Source organism: Hevea brasiliensis, chromosome 18 (genome assembly GCF_030052815.1).
Source record: "Hevea brasiliensis isolate MT/VB/25A 57/8 chromosome 18, ASM3005281v1, whole genome shotgun sequence".
In the NCBI taxonomy this organism is placed as follows: Eukaryota; Viridiplantae; Streptophyta; class Magnoliopsida; order Malpighiales; family Euphorbiaceae; genus Hevea; species Hevea brasiliensis.
This window is the reverse complement of record NC_079510.1, coordinates 32,063,677-32,074,623: the sequence shown is the minus strand read 5'-3', so window position 1 is coordinate 32,074,623 and position 10,947 is coordinate 32,063,677. Positions and strand designations below refer to the sequence as shown.

Below are 10,947 nucleotides of genomic sequence, written 5' to 3'. Positions count from 1 at the left end.
ATTTCGATGAAATTTGGTTTAATTGTAATAAATTTCATAAATTTGATTATTAAGAATTCTAAATGAATTTTCATTTAAACCAAATATTAAAATTTTAGATTTATAAATGAATTTCATAAAATTTTATAAAATTCAAATTCTATCAAGAATTCTAAATGAATTTTCATTTAAATCAAATACTATAATTTTAGATTTACAAATAAATTTCATAAAATTTTGTAAAATTTATTTATACCAAACACTACTTAGTCATTTTTAAGGAAAATAACTTTTATTTTTCAAAAGATAGGTTTTTGTTTGTTTTCTAGACTTTGATAATCTTATTAAAATATGAAAACACTTATGCATACATAAAATAAGTACATGTCATTAATTTAACATTGCAATCAAATAATGGAAAATATTTTTATAGAAAATATTTTTAAAAAAAATTTTTTTATGAAAAATATTTTTCATATATAAGTTATTTTTCATAAAACAAATGGAGATTTATAATGAATATAATTCCTAAGTTTATTCCACTTTTAACACTATATCATTCTCTTCTAGTCGGAGAAAACTCAACCTAGAGTTTTGAAGTGAAAGGATCTGAATTCAAAGAATAAGCAAAAAGTTTGAAGCAAAGAACTTCATTCTTTCCTTTACATCCCTAGTAATATTAGAATAGATAGAATCAATCAAAACAAAAACTAAAAGGTCTTTGATTCTATAGGACCACAAGAATTTAGAAAAATTTCAATTTCCATTGTCATCTAAATGACTTGATTTTCTACGGTATCTAATGAAGTTTCTATGGGTTGATTTTCTTTGTTTACTAGGATAGATTCTTCAAGCTTGTCATGCTCATTCTCAATAGGTTCTTCAAAATTTTCCAATTCAATCTTATCGTCTTGGATTTCTACATGAGAAGGCCGAGTGAGTAAATTTTCAAAATTTTCAAGCTCAGACTCCTCAAATTGCTCTTTTTGTTCACTTTTAGATTCATGTTGTTTTTCAAATTGCTCTTGTTAATCTTCAATTTCAATTTGCTCATTTTGTTCAAATTGCAATTTCATACTTCTTTCGTGCATTATTCCAACTCTATTTCCCTAAATCAGAAAATTTGTTAAATATCTTGATATTCCCTATCCTCATCTAGTAAAATTTGTTTAATTTCTCAATATTAATCATGTAAATAATAACATAATTCATTATCACAATCAATATCTATCCAATGACATATAGAAAGTAATTGACCCTTATGGTATTTGATTTCATAACACAATTATTCAATGATAACTTTGTAATAATTAATTTCATCTTGCAGACTCTTAATGTGGTAATGCCGATGTGGCACAGATTTTGATGTGGCTTTGCTTGTTTAATAGCACAGCAGATGATGTGGATCGAAAGATGACGTGACAAGATGGTTAACTTGGTAAGGCAGGCAATGGATCAAGTGGAACAAGCTCACAATAAGCAGTGCAAGCTTGTCTTTAAATCCAGTTGGGTTTTGATCCAACTTGGATGGAGTTGGCGCTAGTTGTGTTATACTGGAGTTCCAACAGCTGGGCCATGGTCGATAGTAGTAGGTGAAGCTATAAGGAGGAAAAGATGATGGAAAAACTCTAGTTTTGGCTGAATATGAAGTCGGGTTAGTACCCAACCTAAACAGATCTCTGATTGTGAGTCGATCATGTTCGATGATCGACTTGTTTTGGACGAGTCACTTAGGGCCGAGAAGTTGATTTGTGGTGACTGGACAATGGTGGCTTGGTGAAGGGGAAAAACAAGCTAATTAAGTTTTAGTTTTATCTGTTTTTGAATTTTCCTACAGTAATATCAATCGTTCAACAAGTAAACTGGTTGAGTGCTTGTGCAGGATCTTATGCATAATCAGGTCTAAGAAGAATGGTTGGAGATGGATTTTCATGACCATGCACATCTTGTGCACTTTTTGGCAAGTTTCAAACTCTTTCTGTGACATCACATAAGCAGCTACATGGCCATGCAAGAGGTTATGCAACTTTCGACAACTCTAGGTAATTTTTCAGCTTTTGCATAGGTGGTTGCATAAGTTGTGCAACTTTTGGTGGATTTGAAATTCCTTCTGTGACATTGCATAAGCAGTTGCACAGGCTATACAATATCCTATGCAACTTTCGATAGGTTTCAACTTTTTCCTAAGTTATTGCATAAGTGACTACATGGTCATGCACGAAGTTGTGCAACTCTAGATAAGTTTTAACACATCTTCTATTTTCTTAATGCAGATTGCACAGTTTATATAGCTCCTTATGTAACTTTGGACAGTTTTCAAATTTAGTAATATTTACACTTTATTTTTGGTATCTTTAAACTTGGAATTTATTCTTCAAATATGTAGTTGACTCCTAATTTCTCAAAAACACCATTTGACCTACAAATTAGGAACAAATTTATAAATTAAACTAAAATTAACAAATATGAAAAACAAATTAAATTACTAATGGAATTAACTAAAACTAATCAATAAGAGAGTAAAATGGCAATGAAATCTAACTTAAATAACTCTATGATATGCAAATATCGGTAATTATGCCATAATTCATGTTCGTCCTTAAAGATATCCTAAAAATTCCTTAAAGAAAATACATGTTTGAGCAAGTGGCCCATTCTCTATTATGCAAAACTTTGAATCCAATACATATTTACTTGACTTGCTTAATTACATGAATATTAGCCTTGCTATCAATGTGGAGGATTTGTCACCTTATGAAGGCACTTTTGAACCTTTAAATTTGCCATTTAGTGTTTTTTAAGTCAACATGTATCAAAATTATCACCTTTGTCATCTCTTCCTCAACAACAAGATTCCATTGACACTGTTATAGATGGTCAATTTATTATTTCTTCTCACAATGATTTTTGAAAATTTCTTGTCAAGCGGCATGACTAGTCCAATTCCAATACTACTTGAATTATAAAAGAAAAGTTTGGAGCTTTACCTCATTCCCCTTTTGAACAAATACCCATAAAAAGAAAGTTGTAATTTACAATCCAATTCATGTTATTAACTAGTTTGTAAATCTAATATTTATTTCTCACTCTAATAAAGAATAGATTAATTTTCATGAGAAATTATTAGCTAAACTTGATTTACCATAGACCTAAGATACAAAATATACGGTGAGATCTACCTATTTAATAGGTGTGATCTACATATTTGTATTTTAAATTTACAGTGAACTGAGTTTAGACAAGAAAAATCCAACTTTAATACATTATATTAACTTTCATCTTTGCAACTCAAGCATAAATATTAGGACAATAATAGTAAAAATTTATTTAAACTAAAATTTAGTATTTTTAAAAAATTTGTAATCGCATTTAAAATAATAATTAAAAAAAAATATCCTTTCAAATTTCAATTTCGAAAGAGAGGCCTATAAGGCGAATATCTTAGGGCATGAAACGAACTTTCCTGGCACGCTGGTCCATTCTCAAATTTCAACTATTTATTTTAAAATAACTCCATTAAATTAAAAAAATAAATTAAATAGGCCCAATCCATGAATTTCTAAACTAATCCAAAAAGTTCTATTACATTCTTTTTGTTTTGATCAATTAGATTTATATATTTTATTTTAAATTTATTACATCTCTTAATTTTTTTTTAATTAATAAATATAATCTTTAATTCATTGATGCATAGTTTATTAATAATAAATTAAGTATATGAATTGATATATATATATATATATATATATATATATATATATATATATATATATATTTTTTTTGTCATTTTATAGTGGATTAAATTTAATAATTCATTTAAATGAGTTCAACAAATTTTTGTTACTGATGTAAAATAAAAGATTAAGAGTGTAATAAATAAAAATATAAAATAATTAATTATTAATGATTAATGATTTGATACATGTATGAGTATCGTTAGAGCAATAAATTAATAAAAAAGAATTGAATCAAAATTATAATTAATTGATTGAATTTAACTTAATCAAATTGAAAATTAAAAAAAAATTATAATTTTTAAATCATATATTATTAATTTATAAGTTATTAAGAAAAAAAAAAGTAATTATAAGTATAAATCATTAATAAATTACAATATAATTATATAACATTACTAAAAATTATAAATATATTATTAATTAAAATTTCGGTTTTTTTCTGAGAGAAAAATTTTAGTTAGTTTAATTACCATTTTAAATGTAAGCCAATATATTATTAAAAATAATTGTTTGTATATTATTGACATGAAATCCAATGAATTAATTTTTATAATAAAAATAATTAAAATTTATCAATTTAATTTAATTTAATTTTTCAGTTATAATTGAAACTCATAATTTTGTAGTTTCGGAGATGATTCAAGTATTATTAATTTAAACTCATAATATGCGCTGTAATTAATATGATGATGATGATGATATACATGTAAGGTATTGACCAACTGATCTCTACTTACATTGGACAGCACTAGCTGTATAATGTTCATTGATAATTATAGCTTAGCTTCCTTATTTATGTATGCTGTTCTATGATCTTAAACAAGGTGCTTCTGAGACTGCTGCTTTACTTCTATGCTCAACTCAGAGCTGCTGTCATTGCAACCTTTATATCTATACCACTTGGCAAACACTAGGAAATAGCCAAAGTTGAGAACTCCTAAAGCAGCAATCAAGTAATAAAACAAATCCAATTTCCCCTTGTTAAGATCCTCAGACAGCCAATCCCCACCTTGAGATGTTGCTGTGATATGATGCACTACTGAAATAAGAAAACTACTCACATAACTAGAACCTGCAAGCCCAAGAAACAAGAAAGAACCAGCTACACTTCTCATATTTTCAGGGAACTGCTTGTAGTAGAACTCTATCTGGCCAATCGAATTGAAGGCCTCAGTTATTCCTGCAATTGTTAGTTGAGGAACTAGCCATAAAGCAGACATAGATGATATTGCTCCTCCTTTAGGTGCAATGCCTAGTGTTAACCTGGTAAGTGCCAAATGCCGCCTTCGCTCTTCCACCACAGCAGAAACCAGCATGGTAAGAACTGAGAGAACAATTCCAATTCCCATTCTCTGGAGACTTGTTATTCCACTTTCTATATGGGTGAGCTTTCGAAAAGAGGGAATCAGAATTCGGTCGTAGATAGGAATCCAAATGGTCAGGCTTACCATTGAAAAGACTATGAATGAAGCAGCAGGCACCTGAAAGCCAGTATTTCCGAGTCTTCTATCTGATTGAAGTGCTTGCAGAACAACATAAGTTTGTTGCTGAATTATGGCAACAAAGTAAATTATGGCTGATGACCATATTGGGATCACTCTCAGTACACATTTTGCTTCTTCTACTTGTTGGATACTGCAGAGTTTCCATGGATTGGCAGCTGATCCATCTGAATTTAGTTGGTCTTCACTAGTTAAAATTGCAGATTTGGAAAGCCACCTGTTGCAATTTTCTTGTTAGCAAAGACAAGTGGTTTAATAACTCGAGCTTGCAGGTGAAACCAAATAATAGTTTAATATCTTCAACAATTTCAACTGATTAAATGAATCCAAATTTGATCTCTAATTAAAAATGTAAAAGCAAGAATCACTTCATCAAAAGCTAACAGAAAAATATGGGTTTTCTCTTACCTGAATTGATCTGTGTAGACAAGCCTCGAATTGATAGAATTGGTTGGAATATAGTTGAAAAGGGAAAGTGCAGGGTTGTCAGGCAGATTTAACTTTCGCTTCTTGGCAGCAGCGACTAGCACTTGTACCACACTAGTTATAGGGCTGCCTTGAGGTTTCACTTTGACATAAAGTTTTGAACCCACGAAGAAAAGTGCACAGGACATGAACATTAAAAAAGCAGGAATGGCCAAACCTATACCCCAGCTTATATTTGATTGGATATAGACAATGAAGGTTGCGGATATCATCATAGCAAATGTGAAGGTGAAATAGTACCAATTGAAGAAGCTATTAATGCCCTGCTTGCCAGATTTAGTAGCCGGATTGAACTGATCTGCTCCAAAGGCTAGGTTGCAAGGTCTGATACCTCCAGCTCCAAGGACTAGAAATCCAAACCCACTTAGTAGAAAGGCAAACTGCCAAGCCGTAGGCCCAACACATTTGGCACTCTCCTTCACCTCACATTTTGGAGGGTGTAATTTGTAGATTGCTGCTGTGAGAGTTAGTGCAGTCATTCCCTTGAAGGGCAAAAAAATTAAGTTAAAAAAAAAAAAAAAATTCTTGTTAGACATGATCCACTAATTCCATGCACATTCAAATTAGGGTTAATTACTTAAAAAAATTATCCATATGCGGGAGGATTGACATATGCAATTTTACCCCTGCTTTCTAGAGAGGTTGTTTTCATGCTTCGAATCCGTGACTTTCAGGTAACATAAGCAAAGTAACTTTACTATTGCACCCCCTCTATATACTTTAATCAAAATTATACTTAAAATGAAAAAGAAAAGATGGTATTGAGAGGTTAATTAATCAATTAGCACATAGGATGGTGAAGATAAGTACCAAAAGAGAACAGATGGAAGCAAAGGCCAAAGTGTTGTAACGTCCGAAGTAAGTGTCTGAAAGGAAGGCACCTGCTAATGGAGCCACATTTGAGGTGCCATTGAAGAAATTAACAAGCAAAGTAGCTGTTATGTTCTTCATATTGAAAACAGTTGTGAGATAGACCAATAGGTTTGCTAGAGTACCAGTAGTCCCTAGCTTCTCAAAGGCTTCATTTCCTGCCAAGTTTAATTACAAGATTTTTCAAAAGCTACTAGAAAAACAAGAAGATGGGTCCAAGAAAACTGGTTCAGTAAATATATACCTACTATAAATGGCATGGCTTTAACTCCTTTGTAGTTGATACCATGATCCTCATTACTTGATGGAGCTGATTTTTCCTCCTTGCCCTCCATAGTTGTTCTAAAAAATTCAATTTTTTGGCCAAAACTTAGCAAGTGAAGGTGTTGTAAAGCTTGTAAATATAAATAAAAGAAGAGTCCTGAAGCTTTGGAACACTTCCTGCTCCTGCCAACTGAGAAAGCTACACTCTTTGACAATATTTGCTTGCTTTGCAGATGACAAGTCATAATTGGCTTACAATTCTAAGTGAAAGTGCTAGTCCTTTGTCTATATTACATTGTTGGCTAGCATGAAGATGGTTATCATGCATAGTCATGGCTTGGCTTCCTGCAGAAGGCTACAATCATATGGTGCCCGTGGAAAGGTCGCCTACCACTTTTTTATTTTGGTTGATTTGATTTTATTTATTTCATAGTACAACGCAAAAAAATCAAATGCTAAAGGCGTATTAATTAAGGGAAAGAGACAGAAGACCTAATATGACAGAAAGAGAAGAAGAATTATAGGATTTACAAGTTTTAAATATTGAGACAGATCTGCTATCTAACAAAACGGAATGGAAAAAATGATCTATATAGCTGATTCCAACTCGTTTAGATTTAAGATTTAATTGTTGTTGATAATTTTTATTTATTTCATAATTTTAACAAATGATTTCAATATTTTTAAATTAAAATCCTTGAATTTACTTGGTTTTTTCACCAGAATTTCTTAGTGTGGTCTGATGCATGTATTTTATATTATCATTTATGTATAATTTTTGCACATAATTTACTCTTGTTCATAACTATTACTATAGATATTAGCATATATTTAGTCAATTTTACCTTTTTACACTTCTTAGTTTAATTTTTGGAATTTATTTGTTATGTAGGTTGAATTTGGAGAATTTTGGTGTATTTTGATCAAAGCAGCCATTTGGAAGAAATTAGAGTTGAATTGCAAAATTTTAAAGTTGAGTTAAAGAAACCGAAAGTTGCACAACCTATGACACAGCTTGTGTCATTGTCAGATATGAAGTTTTTCTCGGGCAGAAGGTTATACAACTTGCAACACAAGGCGCAACACAACCTATTCAGCTTGTGTCATTTTAATGAAAATGGCTAACGTGACAATTTCGTCCCTCTGATTTAATACATCACTTTCTCCAGAATCTTCTACCTTTTTACCCATTCTAAGGCAGACCTCTAAACCATATAAAAACTTCTTTTTCTCTTTCTCTCCATAAGAAGAAAAACAAGGAGGTTTTGCAAGTGAGAGAGAGAGAGAGAGAGGAAGAGGAGCACGTGAAATCGTTTTGCAGCAGCAGCAGAGGACATTTTCTGCAACACTCTAGCAACAGATTCTTTATCATTTTACTGGGTTTTTCTGTTCCTTAGCTTAGATTTTTATTATTTCTTCATTTTTATACTTGGGTTTATCTTGAAACCATGATTTATGAGTAAATCTTTGAGATTTTAGAGATGGGTTTGTAAATATTGCTTTGTATTGTGATTTTTAAACTAATTTAGTCATTTAGATGGGATTTGCTGCATTTTGATTTATTGCTTGAGCTTGTTGCCTTGCTTGATGAATGGACCCTCATTAAGTTAAGTTTTAATCCTTGATAGATAGACTGAAAAGTGAATATTTGGGATAGATAATCTTGCAATAAACTTAGTTTTCTTGGTGTTAGAGATAAGTTAAGAGGATTAAGGGGACTTTCAAAAATCAATTAGAGCTTTAGTTGGGTTTTTATCAGGTTTTAGATACCGTGAAAACATGGTTTGATTTGATGAATACTAGCTTTGAAATGCTTGAAAAAGGTTTCAAAGAACTAAGAATTGATTTTCCTCAAAATTACAATTTTCATGTGTTTGGCTAAATTGAGAGTAAACCACATGCAAATAATATTGAAAATCCTATATCTAGAATCACTTTAATTTTTATTGAATTTAGATTTAATTCCTCCCAATTTTTTAATTAGCAATTTCAATTTAAATTTGGGTAATCTAGTTTAATCAATTTAGTTAATTGTTTGAATTAGCTTAAATTCCTCAAATACCAATTTTAAATTTCATTTTTTTAATATCTTTAAATTTTACCATTCTAATTAGCTTATCCTTTTATTTCCAATTTAAGCACAATTCCCTGTGGAAACGATATTTTTAAAACTATATTACTATGACCCGTGCACTTGCGGAAGCTATTTTACAACAACATCAAGTTTTTGGCTCCATTGCTGGGGAATTGTTTATTTTTAAGTTGGATTTTACTTGTTTCAAGCTGATTATAATTTTTATTTTCTTTTATTATCACTACTGTTCCTTGTGTTTTTCAGGTACTTTGATTGTTTATGAGACGATCGAAAAGCACAAGTGATACTCAATTGTTGTTCAACCCTGAAATTGAAAAATTTTGTCGAGCTAATAAAAAGGAATCTAAGAGGAGAAAGGAAGCAGAAAAAGAAGAACAACAAAGGTTTGACCAAGAGGAGAAAATTGAAAATATGGAGAATTAAAATAGAGCTATTGGTGGAGATAATGGAGAAAATGAGCAAAATAGGTAGAATGAAGTTGTTAATCAAAATGATCCTTAGAGAAGATCCATGTTAGATTATGCTTTTCCTAGATCTGAAGATGTGAGAGATAATAGACCTATCATTGGAGCTAATCAATTTGAGTTAAAGACTGGTCTCATTCAAATGGTTTAGAATTCACAATTTGGAGGTAACTCAATTGAAAATCCTCATTCTCATTTGAAGAAATTTTTGATGATATGTGGTACACAAAGGCAGCCTGGAGTTTCAGATAAAGTGATTTGGCTCACCTTATTTCCATTCTCTCTTTGAGATTCAGCATTAGAGTGGTATGACTCACTTCCACAAGCTACTATAGCTACTTGGGAGTAGCTATCTCAAGCTTTTCTATCTCAGTTTTTCCCACCTGGGAAGACCACTCATTTGACGAATTTGATAGTAGCTTTTAAGCCAAGGGATGATGAAACTTCGTATGAATCTTGGATGAGATTTAAGGAGCTTGAAAGGCAATGTCCTCATCATGAAATACCCAAATGGATGATTGTTCAGAATTTCTACACCAGAGTTACTCCAGCCATAAGAAACACAATTGATTCACAAGCAGGAGGAGATTTCATGAGAATGACAAGTGAAGAATGCTATGATCTATTAGAGAAGATTGCTCATAATACCCATTTATGGGGAAATCCTAGAGCAATTGAGCCAAAGAAGGCTGGGATTTATGAACTTGATTCAGTTAGCTACATGAATGCAAGATTTGATTAGTTGACTCAGCTTCTTAGTGATTTTTGCACAAATGCAACAACCTCAACTCCTACAACTATGCAACAAGTTGCCTATACAGATGGAACCCAAGTTGTGGAGTTGATTACTCTTCTTATGGTGATGATTATTTGCAAGAATAAGCTGCTTATGCAGGAAGTTATCAACAGAAACCTATGGGAAATTCTTACTCTAATGTGAACAACTCAACATGGAGACCACAAGCAACTTTTGCTCAACAAGGTCAAAGCTCAAATTATGCTCATAACCAACAGTATATGCAGTAGAATAGGCCTCAGTTTCAGCCTCAATTTCAGCCCACAAGGCAGCCACAACCTGGATATCAAGCAAGAGCACAACAATCCCTTCCACCTCATGAACCAAAGCCAACCTTGGAAAGCATGATGGAGAAATTTTTTGCTGAACAAAGCAAGATGAATAACAAATTGGAGGAAGAAATGCAACACATGAGACAAACCATGGATCAATTACAAGCTCACAACTGTATGTTGGAGACTCAATTGGCTCAACAAGCAAGCTCATCAGGAAGTAAATCCTAAGGTAACTACCTAGCCAACCACAAAACCCTCATGAACAATGTAAGGTTGTGAACTTGAGAAGTGGTAAGAAAGTTGGTCAAGAGAGTGAAAACGAGAAAGAAGAAAAAGAGAGCACAAAAGAAGAAAATTCAGTTGAGAGCAAGAAAAATGAAAAAGAAGAAGAAAGCAAAAGTGAGCAAGATGAGGGAAAGAAACCATACATCCCACCTGAGCCTTACAAGCCCATCCTTCCCTACCCTCAAAGATTCATT

The 10,947-nt window shown here is 31.7% G+C and overlaps 1 protein-coding gene, 1 long non-coding RNA gene and 1 other non-coding gene across 3 annotated transcripts; 1 reads left to right on the top strand and 2 right to left on the bottom strand.

Moving 5' to 3' along the window:
* The first annotated feature begins 1,737 nt into the window (after positions 1-1,737).
* LOC131176034 (uncharacterized) lies at positions 1,738-2,376 on the top strand. The gene is made up of 2 exons (XR_009146191.1): positions 1,738-2,021; positions 2,253-2,376. It is a non-coding gene; the product is annotated as an uncharacterized LOC131176034 (long non-coding RNA).
* Positions 2,377-4,478: 2,102 nt separating this feature from the next.
* LOC110632606 (protein NRT1/ PTR FAMILY 2.10) lies at positions 4,479-6,977 on the bottom strand. The gene is made up of 4 exons (XM_058140936.1): positions 6,819-6,977; positions 6,515-6,732; positions 5,627-6,186; positions 4,479-5,435 (listed from the first exon to the last, which is right to left on the bottom strand). The coding sequence occupies exons 1-4, from the start codon at positions 6,907-6,909 to the stop codon at positions 4,532-4,534; spliced, it is 1,773 nt and encodes a 590-aa protein (XP_057996919.1). The 5' UTR covers positions 6,910-6,977; the 3' UTR covers positions 4,479-4,531.
* A 2,817-nt stretch (positions 6,978-9,794) lies between these two features.
* LOC131176193 (small nucleolar RNA R71) lies at positions 9,795-9,901 on the bottom strand. The gene has a single exon (XR_009146318.1). It is a non-coding gene; the product is annotated as a small nucleolar RNA R71 (small nucleolar RNA).
* Positions 9,902-10,947: the final 1,046 nt, after the last annotated feature.

Bases quoted from the DNA above. Each gene is read 5' to 3' on its own strand.
- LOC110632606 (XM_058140936.1), bottom strand. From the start codon at position 6,909: ATGGAGGGCAAGGAGGAAAAATCAGCTCCATCAAGTAATGAGGATCAT. The intron at 6,187-6,514 runs GTACTTATCTTC...TTGCCCTTCAAG, and splicing joins CTTCCATCTGTTCTCTTTTG to GGAATGACTGCACTAACTCT. The intron at 5,436-5,626 runs GTAAGAGAAAAC...AAATTGCAACAG, and splicing joins GTCTACACAGATCAATTCAG to GTGGCTTTCCAAATCTGCAA.